Source organism: Mustela lutreola, chromosome 3 (assembly GCF_030435805.1).
Source record: "Mustela lutreola isolate mMusLut2 chromosome 3, mMusLut2.pri, whole genome shotgun sequence".
Classification (NCBI taxonomy): Eukaryota; Metazoa; Chordata; class Mammalia; order Carnivora; family Mustelidae; genus Mustela; species Mustela lutreola.
The window spans coordinates 1,055,128-1,070,188 of NC_081292.1; the positions used below are offsets into that span (position 1 = coordinate 1,055,128).

At 64.9% G+C, this 15,061-nt stretch overlaps 1 protein-coding gene across 2 annotated transcripts; it reads left to right on the plus strand.

Annotated features, from left to right (window-relative positions):
* Positions 1–111: 111 nt before the first annotated feature.
* On the plus strand, positions 112–14,108 carry EEF1D (eukaryotic translation elongation factor 1 delta). 2 transcript variants are annotated; one of them, XM_059168745.1, is made up of 10 exons: positions 179–263; positions 4,149–4,163; positions 6,228–7,306; positions 8,995–9,118; positions 9,516–9,587; positions 12,895–12,994; positions 13,090–13,190; positions 13,363–13,581; positions 13,721–13,915; positions 14,027–14,108. In XM_059168745.1, exons 3-10 carry the CDS (start codon positions 6,228–6,230, stop codon positions 14,063–14,065), a joined length of 1,929 nt encoding a protein of 642 aa, XP_059024728.1. In that variant the 5' UTR covers positions 179–263; positions 4,149–4,163; the 3' UTR covers positions 14,066–14,108. The 2 variants fall into 2 exon arrangements, with proteins under 2 accessions (XP_059024729.1, XP_059024728.1); XM_059168746.1 differs by lacking the exons at positions 4,149–4,163; positions 6,228–7,306 and having other exon boundaries at positions 112–263.
* Positions 14,109–15,061: the final 953 nt, after the last annotated feature.

Here is a 15,061-nt window from a genome sequence, read left to right on the forward strand (position 1 = left end):
GCCGCCCGCGGCGGCCCCGCGGGGACACGGCGAGCGCCGGGGTGCTCTCGCAGTGCCTGCCGTCTCGGCGGCCGCGGGGAGCGTCGCGCCGCGCCGGGGGCCGTGGCGGCGAGGCGGGCGGGGCGCGGGCGCGGCCTCCCCCGTGCGCGGCCCGCGGCGTGGTCCGGCCCGCCGCTTCATTTCCCGTGCGCGGCCCGGCCGCCGCTTCCTTTCCCCCGCCGTCCCGGGCCACGAGCGCTCCCGTCGCCGCGTCCTTGGCAGGCGTGAGTACCGCAGCCCGCGCCCGGAGGGGCCGCACGCGCCGCGGAGACCCCAGGGGCCGGGCCGGGGGTGCGGCGGGCGCCGGGGGTGCGCCCGCGGCTCTGCGGCGTCCGTGCGGGCGCAGGGCGCAGGGGGGCGGGGCGCGCGGGCCACGTGGCCGGGCGCCCCTGCCGCAGGCCCTCGGCCCCGGCGCGGCGCGGGCGTGGGGGGACAGGGCCGCGGGCTGGGGGGCAGGAGCCCCTCCTCTGTGCAGCGCGCGCTCGTCGGGTCGCTGCGGCGCGCCGGCCCTGGGCCAGGGGGTCAGCGTCGGCCCAGCCCTCGTGGAACCCTGGCGGTTCGTGGCGCGGAGAGAGCGAGGGCGCGTCTGCCGAGAGACTCGGAAGAAACGCGCCGGGCTCTCCGAGCGGCCGGGAGCCATGACTTGGATAGGCTGGCCCCGGCAGGAGGCGCCGTGGAAGCCGGGGGCCGAAGGGGTGTGGGCGATTCCTCCCCGAGACGAGGGCACTGTGAGTGCGGGGCAGAGGGAAGGGCTTCTCCTGGAGCCCTGGAGCCGGGGTGCGGGCGAGGCTGAGTGTCAGGTTCCCAGAAGGAAGTGCACCCCGGAGGAAGGGCAGTCGTTGGCTTTACTTGGTGGGGCGGGAACCCAGGGGGAGCACCTCTTCAGTTGACCCTGGCCTGCGGCTGGGAGGGACACGTCTGAGGAGGCGTCTGCTGGAGCGGCTCTGACACCCCGACCTTTTCTGGGTACCCTGAGCCTGTAAGTGTGCTGCCTCAGAGGGGACCTGGTGCTTCCTGAACCTTCCAGGCCCAGCCCCCTGGATGGCATCGTTTTTCGGAGTGACTGACACATGAGCCTGTCACCGCCGTAGGACAGTCCGTGTTCTGGGCCTCCTGCCAGACCTGGGGAGTGCCCTCCAGGCCACCCTTTTCTTCTCTGGAGTGGGGCTTGCTGTGAGGTTCACCGCCCCGGGAGAGCCCTTGATGGTCTGGAGACAGTTGCCCTCCGGAGGGGCTGGTGCTGGGCCACCTCCGCAGCGTTGCTCCTGGGGAGCACGGTGAGGGTACCAAGGATCAGCACAGGTGGTCTGATGGGCTTGACCCACGTTTTTGTGACAGCAGCTTTCTTGATTTTATTTTTTTTTTTTGGAAGATAAACCAAAAAATTATTTTTGACGTCTGGTGCGCTGTATTTTTCAGGGACTGCAGAAATGCTGGCAACGGTGTGGGTTAAGCCCTAGCCCTGTGCTCAGTGTAAGAGGACATGTAGGTGCTCCAGTAGGTGGTCACGTGGCGCTGGTGTGGCGTGAGACCCAGGTCCCCAGTTCTTCCCCTGCCTGATTGGGGCTCCCCTTCCCCACTCTCTCGATCCACTGTGTGGGAGGCCTCGGGATGCACACGAGGACTCGAGTGTTTACGGGAAGGTTGGGGAAGCATGTGCGGTACCGGGGTCACCCTGAGGGAAGGCGGTGCAGGGACCAGGCCGAGTAGCTTAGACCGGGCTCTGGCAGCTGGGACAGTAGAACGGACAGGCTGTGGCATTGGAGGTACGGACGTTGTTGTGCCTGCCCGGGGTGAAGTGGGCAGCTGCGGCGGGAACCCTGAGTCTGATGGCATGGGGGGGGGCCCTTTTCTGCCAGCAGGACAGGTTGATGTTTCGAGTGGGGCTAGGGGTTCCCCCGGCGCAGGGTGGCATTCCTGCCTTGCACAGCTAGCCTCTGTGTGGAGCGGTGCCGACCCGGGCAGCTTCCGCTGTGTGCGGCTGTTCTGGCGGGTTCGGACATGCCAGGTGCTCGGCACTGTGCCTCAGACACGGGAGGTACCACGGAACGCTCTGGTGAAGCCCAGGTCTGACCCTGGGGGCCCAGAGGAGACGAGTTGGCCTGCAGACAGCCCCGCCCCGTTCCCCATAGTCCTCATGTCGGCTCCCACTTCCCCTGGAAGATGGGCTCTTTGAGCCCTGGGTGGACAGTTGGGGAGCTCTTCCGTGTATGACTGGTGCCATGGTGTCCGGGGGGGATGGGAGAGTGGGGCAGAGGGCAGAGCCGGGGGGAGGGGGCAGCCCTTCCCAGAAACCTTCCCCAGTCACCCAGGCTCTCAGAGGCACTGGTGCCTGGCTGGGCCCAGCCACGGCGGGCCACATTGTCCCTTTCTTTGAAGGCCCTCCAGCCAGGGGTGTCCTTTGGGGGTCTGCAGCCAGGTTCCCTTCCCCCCTCTGAGAAGAGCTGTGCCTACCTACGCCGGGAGCATGGGTTTGAGTCCACGTGGTCCTGAGTGTCGAAGGTGCCTGGCTGGGACAGTGGCCAAGGAGGGGCCCGTCTGTAGCCAGGATGAGCTCTGCTGCTGGTTGCTTTTCTTGAAGACCTCAGCAGCCGGGTGGGGTGAGATCCCCCGGGGCCTCCTGCACCTCCAGCCCTTGGGGCCCCCTGGGCAGCTGAGAGGGACCACGCCCACTCGGAGCAGTGCCAGAGTCCTGAGGCACCGGGGCTGGGCCCCGAGTGGTGGCCACGCAGCTTTATTGCCAGGCGGGTGAGCGGACAGGGAGACACTGGCAGTCCCGTCCACTAACAGGAGCAGAGGGTGGACGCCGCAGGGCCCTTCCTCCTGTGTGTTGGGTCGGGCGTTCTCAAGTCGTCCCGTGCCTCGCCCCGATACTGGCGAGCCGTGGCTGTGCCGTTGGGAGAGATGGTAGGAGGGGCCCACCTGTTCCTCGGCAGCCTGGGGTCCCCGCTGTGTGCCCAGAGGCGTGTTTGGCTTCTCTGAGGCGATCGTTCAGGCTCAGACTTGCTTTCCTCCTGCAAGAGATGGGTTTCCGGTTCCGCAGCTCTTCACGGAACTAGGGAACTCTCTAGGGAGCTCTCGGAGATGGGGCACGGAGGCCGTGGGGCTGGGCTCTTGCATCTGAGAGGGGGGCAGGGGAGTACACTGCCGGCTGGTCCTCCAGCGTCCGCGTGGGGGGTAGTTGGTCCCAACACTGGCTTCTCTGCCTCCGGGTGACACGGCCAGCGGGAGGGGCTCACCGCAGCCTGTGCTCCTGCAGGGTCGCTGACTGTCCCAAGGACATGAGTGTCCCAAGGACACTGTCTGACACGAGGGGGCTTGCGCGTGCGCGCGCGCAGGCATGCACGCACACACACACACACATCCCGAGGGTCCCCGGAAGTCCCCGTCTGTCAGGGACCTGATGCTTTTGTGCCTCTGCATGTGAGGCAGAGTTCCTGCTGCAGAAAGGAGGCAGCTCTCCAGGGCTCTGGTGAGGGGGCTGCTGGGGGGATCCCGGGGCAGGGCAGGGTCTGGCTGTCTCAGCTGCTGAGCTGCCACCTTTGTTGGGTTTGGGGTGGGGCACAGGGTGTTCCTGGCCTGTTTTCCCACCTGGGATTGGGCGAAAGCCCCGTCCTCGCGTGCCCAACAGGAGGACTGTCTTGTTCACGCCTGGTATGATGCAGCACGGGCCCTGGGTCCGTGGCTGCTGAGGCCCGAGGTCTGCGTGTGGCTGTCTTGTGCCTTGTCCCGCAGCCAGGTTTTGTGGCGGCACAACAGTGGGGCTGGGTAGGGGTCCCTGTGCAGCTCCAGGGGGCCACTGGGGTGCTGGCTAACCTCTCCGCAGGTCGGAACAGGTGGGAGGGTCCTCAGAGGCGTCCCCCAGGGCCTGCCTGGGCTCCGGATAGCGACAGCCCCAAGAGGTGCTCATTTCGAGGGGCAGCCGAGTGGGTGGACTCTGTCGCCTGCTGGGGTTTGGGTGGTGGGCGTGTCGGGTGCTCGACCTTAGTTCACCCCACCACACACCTCCAGCCCGCTCCGTCCACGCCTCGGCAGCGGCCTTGTGGCTTGCTTGTGCTGCCCTTTCTGACTGTGTCTAACCTTGCTGCTTTCTCTTCATGCCGCCCCAGGAGGCCCGAGGAAAAGTAAGTACCCCTGTCCCCTGCCGCGGCGCCCCTTCCACCGCAGCCGGGGAGCCCCTGGTCTGCTTGCCACAGCACGCGGGGCCCGGCGGGCCTCCCTTTCCTTGTCTGCAACACGGAGGTGCTGGGTTTGCTGGAGCTCGGCTTTGGTCCCGTGGGGTAGGGTGGCAGCAGGGCTGCGCGTCTCCGGCTTTCCCTGGACTGAGCCCGCTCCTGCCTTGGGGACCCTGAGTCGGCCAGGAGTAGCTGGCCGGCTTCCGCCTCTGGGCAGAGCCTGTGGTGATGCCGGGAGACAGGGACAGACGTGAGGCCGGTAGCGGCTGGCAGCCCCCCCCCCCCCCCCCCCGCCCCGGGAGGTTCAGTCTGGTGGGTGCAGCTTGAGGGGTCCGGCCAGCCCAGCCCTGGGCTGTCCTGGTGAGGGTCTGCCAGGGGTTTGCTGCCAGCAAGGCTGAAGGGCAGACAGGCCCTGCCCACTCGGCCTGCCGTCCCCTCTGGGACAGTGGGTGATGTCACAATGCCTCCTGGGCCCCCGCTCCCGCCCCCCACCACTGCCTCTGCCGCCAGCCTGGCCTTGGTGAGTACCGTTGCCAGCCTGGGGAGGAGGGCAGGAGGCGGGGGTCAGAGCTCTGTCCACGCCTGGGGCTCTTATGCCATCAGAGGCCCCCAGCATGTCCCTTCACAATACAAGGGGGACTCGTCCCCAAATCCCGGTGACTGTGGGGTTTAGGCAGCTGACGTGTCCCACTGGGTAACGAGAACCAGGTCTTGGTTTTGTTAGGAAAGGGGTGTCGACCCTGTATAGATGGTGGGAACAGTTTGCTGTCCTCCCTGCGGAGCCTTGTCTTCTGGAAATGAGGGCCCAGCATGTGGGTGCCCCACATAGGTCACTGCGGGACCCCACATCCTGAGGGGATGCCGGTCAGCCCCCGGGCAGAGTAGCTCCTGGGTGTTGGTTGGCTGGTGGAGGTCCTTCTGCTTTCGGGGAGCAGGGCCCGGAGTCAGATCTGTGGCTGGAAGGACTCTGCCGCTTGCATCCGTGCCTCTGGAAGCAGAGTGTGCTCAGACCACTAGGTGCGCCCTAAGAGCAGACTGGCTTCTGGGTCATTCTGGGCTTGACCGCTGCTGGCCAGAGGCTGTGATGGTGGCAGTGGCTACGACCCGTGGCTCAGATGACCGTGGTCTCCAAACCGGAGGGAGCAACACCTGTAGTGAGGAAGCTGAGGCATTGTCCACTGTAGCAGATGGGACCCAGAGCCCCCAGCCTGCCTTCCCCCGCTGGCCTGGGGAGGGGCCCCTGAGTCAGATGGTGCTGAAAGGAGGGGTGGGCGTCCTCACGACACCCTAGGGCCCAGAGAGGGTCAGGTGGCCTCCCCAAGCTGTAAGCACAGCCAGAGTGGTGGGCGGCCAGCCGGCGGCTGCTGCTAACAGGGGGCCTGGTTCTTCCTCGATGTGGCCCTGCCGGGACAGACCCTCCGGCCTCCGCTCCCCTAGGAGCGTGTGCTGCCCCAGGGCAGGTCGGCCAGCCTCAGAGAGCCCTGGAGCGACTCTGGAAACTGGCCGTGCTCTGGGCACATGGCTGAACGTAGCAAAATCAAAGGCCGTCTGGTGAGAAGTGCAGATGGGCAGTGAGCGGTTTTTCAGCACAAGTGTTTGTTTTGAGGAACGTGCTTGTCCTAAGAACGATCTGTTGTCATTTCTAGAATCACATTAAGTGCACGCACCCTGTGTGTCGTGCAGCAGCTCTCTGCGGAGGCTCTAGGAGAGGAGGTGTCTGTGGCCGGAGCTGGGAAACGGTGTTGTCTAGACCCAGTGCAGAGCTGGGTGCCTTAGAAAAGACGAGTCTTACAGTGAAGGGGGCACAGACATGTGTTTGCTCTTTGCTTCCGTGAGTTTCCCGCGGACTTGACTCTAGGTCCTTGCTTGCTATCGCATGGCACCCCTGTTGGGGAGCCCTCCCTGGCCCACCAGCCCCTCAAGTCAGGCCGAGGAGGGGGGTGGGGCCGTGCTCCCGTGGCCCGCTGTGTTGCAACTGCCTTCTTGTGCTTGCTTTTTAACGCTGTGCGGAAGATGAGGAGCGGGAAGGCCTCCTGTGCCCTGGAGACGGTCTGGGAGGACAAGCAGCAGTACGGGGAAGCCGAGCGGCGTTGCTACGAGCAGGAGGCCACACGAGCCGCCGCCACCCAGCAGCTCCCGGCGGAGGGGCCAGCCGTGAACGGGCCAGGGCAGGAGGAGGCCAAGGACGCCGAGGAGGCAGGTGCCCCCGACAGCAGCGGCACGAGTGACCCCAGGAAGAGCCTGGACAGAAAGAAGCTGCCGCAGAAGAAGAGGAAGCGCTCCCCCAAGAGCGGTCTGGGCCAGGCCGACCTGGCCCTGGTGGGCCTCTCCGCTGACCGCGTGTGGCTGGACAAGCCTGTGTTTGACCAGGCGGAGAGCTCCTACCGCCAGAGGCTGGCGGCCGCCCAGCCAGCCGCCCTGGGCCGCCGGGGCCCCTGCGCGCACGGAAGCCAGGTGGCCTGCCACCACGTGACCTGGGGCGTCTGGGCCAATAAGTCTGCCTTTGACCAGGCCGAGCGGGCGTTTGTGGAATGGTCTCAGGCCCTGCTGCTGGCCGCCGAGGGGAGTGGCCGGCCCGGGGCTTCCGACACGGGCCAGCAGGCTGCCGCCCCCGACCTGGCGCCTGCCCACCAGCCCAGCCCACTGGCCGCCAGCCCGTCCCCACTGGGCAGCCTACAGGCGCTGGTGCGGGAGGTGTGGCTAGAGAAGCCCCAGTATGATGCAGCCGAGAGGGGCTTCTACGAAGCCATGTTTGACGGCCACCCCCCGGGGAAGGTGCGTCTGCAGGAGCGAGCGGGCCCGGCCGAAGGGGCCCGGCGGGGCCGCAGAGACCGGCGGGGCCGAAACACCATGGGAAGCAAGCGGGTCGGGCCTCGGCGGGTCGACGGGGAGGCCTCGTCTGCTGTGCCCTACTGGTACTTCCTGCACCGGGACGCCGAGGCCCCCTGGCTCAGCAAGCCCGTCTATGACAGCGCGGAGAGCCGCCACCACGCTGCCGAGGCCCTGCGCATGGCCTGGCGCCTCGAGGCCGCATCCCTGGCTCACCGACCTGGCGTCCGCTTGGGCCCGTCCATGCCCAGCCTGAGACCCAAGTAGGAGAAATACGCCGTGCGGGTTCCTGGGCTGGGGCCCTGCCTACGCCTCTCCCCACCCCCATCCCGGCACAGCCTCCCCAGCACTCCTGGATCCCACTTGGCTGGGTCCCAGCCAAGTGGGATCCAGGAGTGGGTTGGGCCGAGGTAGCTCCAGAGGCTGTGCAGCAAAATCCTCCCAAGGTTTGGGGCTGTAGGGGGTGGGAGGGGGTGAGCACAGGGCTGAGTTCGTCTGGTGTAGGGTTTCCCTTAAGGGCAACTCCCAGAGGCCCTTCTGGCTGTCACAGGGCAGGGCAGGGGCATGGAGAAAGCTCCCGGCCCAAACCCCACTGGGGAACACATGGGAGCTGGCACGTACCCCCGCCTCCCTCATCTGGAACCATCTCTGAGGGGAAGTGAGTGTGTCTGGGACACAAGCCTGCTGTCTCTTGAGCACCCTGAGTCTGAAGGACACCCCTGGAAGAGGCCTACTCGCCTCTAGCTTGGGGACCCAGGGCTTGTCCCAGGAGGGTTCCATGTGGCACCAGCGGTGGTTCCTGGGTGCCTGGGCCTGGAGAAGGGCGGGGGTAGAGTCGGGTGGCCCAGCGGAGATGACCGGCTCCAAGGGAATGCTGCGGGCGCAGCAGCGGGACGGCGTGGGGGCGTCGGTGGCCGCGTGGGTCAGGCTTCCGGGGAAGCCGCGCCACCCCGGCCCCGCGTTCCCTTTGGCTACCCCACATCTCCTCAGTGGCATTGGACATGCTGTTGGACAGGGTGTGGGACCCCCTGTGTGGGAGCGTCCCCGTCGGCAATGTGAGGGATCCTGGAGCTGAACCTCTGCATAGCGGCCTGGCTGCTCCTGACGGGGTACAGGGGTGGAGGGTGGACAGTCCCAGGACCTAGTCCTCTCGAGGTCACCGTGGGTGTACTTGATGAGGTCTGGTGATAGCCTGGGGCCTTGGCACAGAGAGTTGGTGAGATTGGGTCCATTTCTGCCACGCTGGGTCAGGAGCGGGAGGGGCCCTGCTCAGTGGAGGGAGGGCCGCGGGCCGGCCTAGTGAGGCTCCGGAGAGAGCCGGGGGTCTCAAGCTTCCTGGCCTCTGGACCTCGGAGGGCGTCCCTCGTGTCTGTTGATTTTTGCCGTGTTAGCATTGAAAGCAGAAATGCTGGAAGTACTTTATTCATTGAAAAGTTTGTTACTTGTTGCGGTTACCGACTTGCGGGTTTTTCTGTGAGGACAGTTCGGCGAGCTGAGTGACCGAGCTTGACGGTCACTCTTTAGCGTGTCGCGCAGCAGGAGGCAGCGGGATTCTCCCCCTCGCTTCTGCATTCAGTCTGTTGACGTGAATTGTTTGACGGACGTATAAATTGAGCCTCGCACAGATGTGTGGCTGGAAAGGCAGGCCCAGGGGACCCTGGAAGTTCCTCACCCCAGGTGGAGAGCGGCTGCTCTCCAAAACTGGCGACAAGCCTGGGAACTGCCAGTTGAGAACCCAAGGGGGTGGGCATAGGGATGGTGCGTGAGGGGTTCGGTTACAGATGGGGTTCAGCCATGCCAAGACCACCGTGCTCTGACCCGGACCCCTGGTCACCCTCCACCCTTGGTATCTGGGCTGTTGGCAGGGTGCTCATGCCGGCCAGGCCTGGGGCCTTCAGGGATGCCGCTTTTCCTTCCAGCGGACTGTCTTAGTTTCTCCTCCTCTTTGTAGCAGGAAAATGGCCACAAACTTCCTAGTGCACGAGAAGATCTGGTTTGACAAGTTCAAATACGACGATGCAGAAAGAAAATTCTACGAGCAGATGAACGGGCCTGTGGCGGGCACCTCGCACCAGGTAGGGGTGGACTCAGAGCGTGAAGGGGGTTGGCCAGAGGCTGGGGGTGGGGGTGGGTCTTTGGAGGCGTGGCCCTGGATAGGCCTGCTTGTGTGCGCCTGCGTGGGATGGGCCATTCGCCACCACAGCTCAGAGCCCTGGACACACCGGTGCCCATCAGGACGCTGTAGGCCTGGGCTGGGCCTGCGGCCCCGGGCTTCCTCGGGCCTTGTCCCGGCTGTGGCACTCTGGCAGACGCACACTCCGTGCGCTCCTGGCCGTTCTGCCAAGCTTTCCTTCTGTGCCGCTCTTGCTGGCTCTCTGTCGGAGGCTTTGTCTCGCTCTCTCTTTTTTTTAATTAAAGCTGTTTTAATGGGGGAAAAAGAAAAAAGACCAGTTCTTTCTGCATTGTCTACAGGAGAATGGCGCCAGCGTGATCCTGCGAGACATTGCGAGAGCCAGAGAGAACATCCAGAAATCCCTGGCCGGAGTGAGTACCTGCGGGCTTGCCTGGCCCTGTTGGCTTCATGCCCAGCGGCATGTGTGACCTTGGCCCCGGCCCTGCCGCCGAGCATGTCAGGCCCTCAGAAACAGGTCGGGGCAAAGTGTGCAGTGCTGGCAGGCGCCCACCCCCATAGGAGCCCTCCCCGCGGAGCCTCTGGGCCGCTAGCTGGGGGTTGCCCAGGACTCCCTCCCGCCTTTCCCTGGCTGCTGCTCTGGGCCACCCCTGGGCCCACACCAGTGGCCTCTGGCACGCTCGCTCCACACGCCGAGGCCTGGACACAGCTGCCTCGCTTGGCGCCCTGCCTGGGGAGAAGCCTGAGCAGCGGCATCTGCAGCCTTTTCTCCTGCTCCCTGGGCCCCGCCTCCCTAGCGAGATGGGTTCCCGGGCTGTGTACCGTCCAAACGACAGAATTTGAGGCCTGGAGAGGGGCCGTGCCACCGGTTTGGCCTCCAGGTCCCAGATGGGATCAAGAGAGGGCAGGGCCCTGTCCAGCTCCACTCCCAGCACGGCAGGGCAGCTGTGTCCCTAGGAGGAGACACACCCGCTGCTCTGCCTGCCTGAGCCAGCAGAGCCAGGACGTCGTCATGTTTTTGTGACACATGCTGTCCTGTGTTTGGAAAGCCAAGTATGACCAGAGTTGTGTTCCTTCTGGGGACATTTCTTTTCTTTCTTTTTTTAATTTATTTGACAGAGATCATAAGTAGGCAGAGAGGCAGGCAGAGCGGGTGGGGAAGCAGACTCCCCACTGAGCAGAGAGCCCGATGCGGGACTCGATGCCAAGACCCTGAGACCATGACCTGAGCCGAAGGCAGAGGCTTAACCCACTGAGCCCCCCAGGCGCCCCCCTTCTGGAGACTTTCCAGGAAAGACTTCTTCCATTGCCTTTTCCAACCTGAAGCAGACGCCTGCATCCCTTGGCCCGTGGCTTCTCACCAGCTGTGTCTGGACTCGAGCCCCTGCTTCCTCATGTCTCCTTCTCTTCGGCCTCTCGCGGGCACAGGGACCTCCCAGATCCCCCAGCAGCCTTTCTCCGTCTCCAGAGCCTCCACTTTGTCCTCTGGGTAGAGTCCCTTTTGCCACCGGAGGTCATCATTGTAGCGGCTCTGGGAATTAGCACATGGGCAGGTGGCTTGGACGTCCTGGCTCCCATCAGCGGGATAGCCCTTGACAAACCCCGGGGGTGTTGCCACCGCCAGGCCCTTCTTCCTGCTTGGCCGCCACTTGCTGTTGCCCCAGGCCTGTATGTCAGACTGCAGCCCCCGGAAGGCCAGGCCTGGGGATCTAAGCAGCTCTGGGCCAGCTGCCCTGGAAGTTCCTGGGCTGCGGGATCTCTCTTTGGCTGGGAGAGGGGTTGACTGCTGGGTCTTGGGGAAAGCATGTGGGCATCTACTAGGACTTGGGGGCTGAGTTGCTGTGACAAAGCATCCCAGACCAAGGGCTTACACCAACTTGATTTCCTCAGTCTGGAAGCTAGAGTCCGAGGTCAAGGTGTGAGCAGGCTCTGAGCCCGCTTCTGGGCATGTGCATGGCCCTCGCTCTCCTGTGTGTTTTCGTTACTTTCCCTCCAGTGTCAGAGTCAGGGCGACCCTCACAGTAACTGGGTTGCCACTGTGGAGGCCCAATCTCCAAGTAAGCTCGTGTTCTGAGGCCGTGGCGGGGGCTTCAGAGGCCTGCCTTCCAGCTGCTGATAGGGACCCAGGACAGACTTGCTGGCTAATCCCCAGGCGTGGATTTGGGTTGGAGAGAGCTGGGATGTTAGAACCCAGAGCTTCCTGGGCGTTGTGCGTGGTGCCAGGGGTAGGGCTGGACATGGGGATGGAAGATGGCACTGTCCCCTGTGGCCCACTGTCACTGTCACAGACTAGGACTGGACAGGGCGGCCTCGGGCTGCCTCAGGCTGGGGCTGGGGTACCAGATGGCCTAGTGTCCTCAGTCCTTGCTTGGCTCAGGTTGTCCCAGGGCATAGACATCAGTGAGAGGCCTGGGGGGGCGCACAGGGCCCGGTGGTGGTAATGCAGTAGCCACCAGTCTCCGGGGTTTTGCCTGCCACTTTGCTTAGCCTTGGCCTTGTGGTGGTGGGGGGGGCGGGGGGTGCTTGCCTGGGGCTGCCCCCTTGGGACCTGTCAGCAGGCAACCTTCACTTGGTGTCCTCAGCCTGCGGCTGGACCCTGATGGATTTGCTCGGCCGGTGCTGAGCCCCCAGGAGAGGGGAGCCAGGCCTGGCTGTGCGGGCTCGGGGAACAGGAGGGGATGGCCGGAATTTCATTCCCATGCGACGGACGCTCTTGGGAAGTGCTATTGAGAATGGCAGTGGGAGCTGAGTGCTGGGGACACAGGCGGGAAAGAGGGCCATGTGCCCGGTGGCGGCAGCCAGGGCTTTGGCAAGCCCTGCCCAGCTTTCCGCGGCTGGCGCGAGGGGTTGAGCTGAAGGCAGGGAGTGCCGGTGCTCCTGCCCCAGCCCCAGCTGCGTGGTGGCTAGCCTGCCTCTGGCCGGCTCTGCTAGGAGCCAGAGGTGGGAGCTGCTGGGTCATGGGGGACGGAGAGCACTGGCCTACATTGCTCACCGACCCCCAGTAGGGAGCCGGGCGCCTGCCAGCCTGTCCTTCCGGGGGCCCATTAGCCCATCTGTGATTTGGGGTGCATCAAACACAGGAGAAGGTCGTGGGCTTGCCCTCATGGAGGGGCTTCCTGTCCATTCTGTTGGGGGTGGGTGTCGGCCCTTGAGGTGTAACGTGGGCTTGAGATGGGGCTCCCTGCTGAGTCAGGTGATGCAAGTTCCTGGTCAGGAAGGACCCGAGGGAGGCTGACAGGCAGCTGTGCGGTCAGCCAGAGCCTTCAAGGGCTGAGCCCGTGGGCCAGTTGACAGGTGTATGGCCTGGGGGAGGCAAGGTGCTATGCAGTGTCCGTCCCTGGCACAGAACAGCTTCTTTTTCTCCCCTCACCGGGCCCTCCCCTCTCTTCTGTGCCGTCCGCAGTTCCAAGCTGTGCTGCCGGCCCCATTAGGGCCCTGGCTGTCCCAGGGTTATGGGCAGTGACAGCCAGCTGTGGGTTCGGCACTACCCCGTGCCCGGCTCCCCTGAGCCCTGTGCTTCCTGCTTGGGTTTGTGCTCGCAGGGCCTCCTCCCCACTGGGGCTGGAGTACCGCAGGTGGACTGAGCAGGGCCAACAGGAGCTGCTTCCTAGTGTCCAGCTGGTCCCCCACACGTGTTGGGGTTCTGATTCTTGGTGTGAACCGGGGCACCCTGGGAGCAGCTGGGGGTGGGGGGCACATCCTCACCTCCCTGCCTTCCAGAGCTCGGGCCCTGGGGCCTCCAGCGGACCCAGCGGGGATCACAGTGAGCTTGCCGTCCGCATTGCCAGCCTAGAAGTGGAGAATCAGAGCCTGCGAGGAGGTGAGTCCCTGAGCATAACGGGTGGGACGCCTGCCCTCCCCTGCCCCCTGGTCCCCCACTCTTGGACCAACACAACACCCTCTGTGCCCCTACAGTGGTGCAGGACCTGCAGCAGGCCATTTGCCGGCTAGAGGCCCGGTTGAGCGCGCTGGAGAAGAGCTCCCCCACCCACCGGGCCATAGCCCCACAGACCCAGGTGAGGACCCTTCTCAGACCAGGGGCCCTCCGCCTGGGCACGGGGGTGGGGGGGACAGAAGGTGCTCCTGGCCCTCGTCCCCATGGGGGCCTGGCGTCTTTGAGGCCTAGTGAGGGTGCCATAGTTGGGGCCCCTGTGGCACAGGCCTCAACCTCCCCACCCCCAATGGCAGCACGTGTCCCCCATGCGCCAAGTGGAGCCCCCCGGCAGGAAGGCAGCTACTGCCGCGGAGGACGACGAGGACGATGCCATTGACCTGTTCGGCAGCGATGAGGAAGAGGACCAGGAGGCCGCGCGGCTGCGGGAGGAAAGGCTGCGGCAGTACGCCGAGAGGAAGGCCAAGAAGCCTGCACTGGTGGCCAAGTCCTCCATCCTCCTGGATGTCAAGCCTGTGAGTGGCCCACCCCTGCCTCCGCCCCGTTGGTGCCTTGGAACCGTGGGCTATAAGCCTGGACTGCTTGGGGGAAACGGGACATTCCCTGGGGTCTGCGGGCCCCTGACCCCAGCCTCTGCACCCCCTTCCCCCGCAGTGGGATGATGAGACAGACATGGCCCAGCTGGAGGCCTGCGTGCGCTCCATCCGGTTGGACGGGCTGATCTGGGGGGGCTCCAAGCTGGTGCCCGTGGGCTATGGCATCCGCAAGCTGCAGATCCAGTGTGTGGTAGAGGACGACAGGGTGGGGACCGACCTGCTGGAGGAGGAGATCACCAAGTTCGAGGAGCATGTGAGTGGCCAGGCCCCCGCGCACACCCGTGGCCTGGTGGGCGGCGGAAGTGGGTGGGTCTTCGGGAGACTGGGCCCCCCTGTGATGAGTGGCCTTCCTCCTCCTCCTCAGGTGCAGAGCGTCGACATAGCTGCTTTCAACAAGATCTGAGCGCGGGCTCCAGGCCCCACAGACATTAAAAACTGAGAGCGCACGGTCTGGCTCCTGTCCTGTCTGGGCCCCAGGGGGAGGGCGTGTTCAGTGAGCAGCACCGCCCGGCTGCGGGCCTCACACTTGGCCTGCGTCTCATTAGTGTCCCCGCTGGGCCCCGGTCCTGCTGCTGCTCCACCAGTGACCCCAGGGGCCAACCCCTCCCTCCCCGTTCTTGGTCTGGGCACGGTGTTCTTGTGGCTGTGTGACCTCACTCTCCATCTGCCCCTTGTCCATCTCCAGACTGCCCTCCTGATTGCACTCCGCCCTCGGTGACAAGGGGCATGCCCAGTTCAAGCTGTTGCAGCCAGAAACCATGTGGGTCACCCCCTCTGCAGGGGCTGCTGGTCCATCTGAGGCACGGGAGGCACCCCCTTCCACTCTGCCTCTTCTAGGTTCCATTCCCTGCTGAGCTGACCCCATGGGAGCAGAGGTGCCCAGGGAAGAAAGGTTCCAGTGGCAGTCTAACCCTAACTCATGGGTCCCCCAAGTGGGACCTGGGGGAGACCGAGCCAGGCTTCTCACAAAGCCTGGCTGATTGCTTAGATGAGGCCCTTCGTGTGCTGCCCAGTCTGTTGTGTGGCCTGTGGGTCCCTCCCTCCCTGGCGACCTGGACCCTGGACAGGCCCGGGATAAATGCACTGTGGAGTCGGCCAAGCTCCTCTCTGGGTAGTACTTGGCCCTGGCGGCCCCTCCCTGGACTGTTGGCCAGCATGCCTGGTGAGACAGCCATTCTCTGAGCTGGGGACAAAGGGTGTGTGCTGTGGGGACTTGTGGTCAGAACTGGTGTCCTCAGGGGCCCCCCCTTGATGGTGGGGGCCTGGGTATAGGGTGTCCCCGTTGTAGGGTGGATTCTTGGAGGGGCAAAAATCTGCGTGCCTGCCGAGGGTGGCCCAGCGGCCCCTTGCTCTGTGTCGCACCACACTGGTCCCTGAGCCACAGTGTGGCACCACCTGC

Bases quoted from the DNA above. Each gene is read 5' to 3' on its own strand.
- EEF1D (XM_059168745.1), top strand. From the start codon at position 6,228: ATGAGGAGCGGGAAGGCCTCCTGTGCCCTGGAGACGGTCTGGGAGGAC. The intron at 12,995-13,089 runs GTGAGTCCCTGA...GTGCCCCTACAG, and splicing joins GAATCAGAGCCTGCGAGGAG to TGGTGCAGGACCTGCAGCAG. The intron at 13,191-13,362 runs GTGAGGACCCTT...CCCCAATGGCAG, and splicing joins CCATAGCCCCACAGACCCAG to CACGTGTCCCCCATGCGCCA.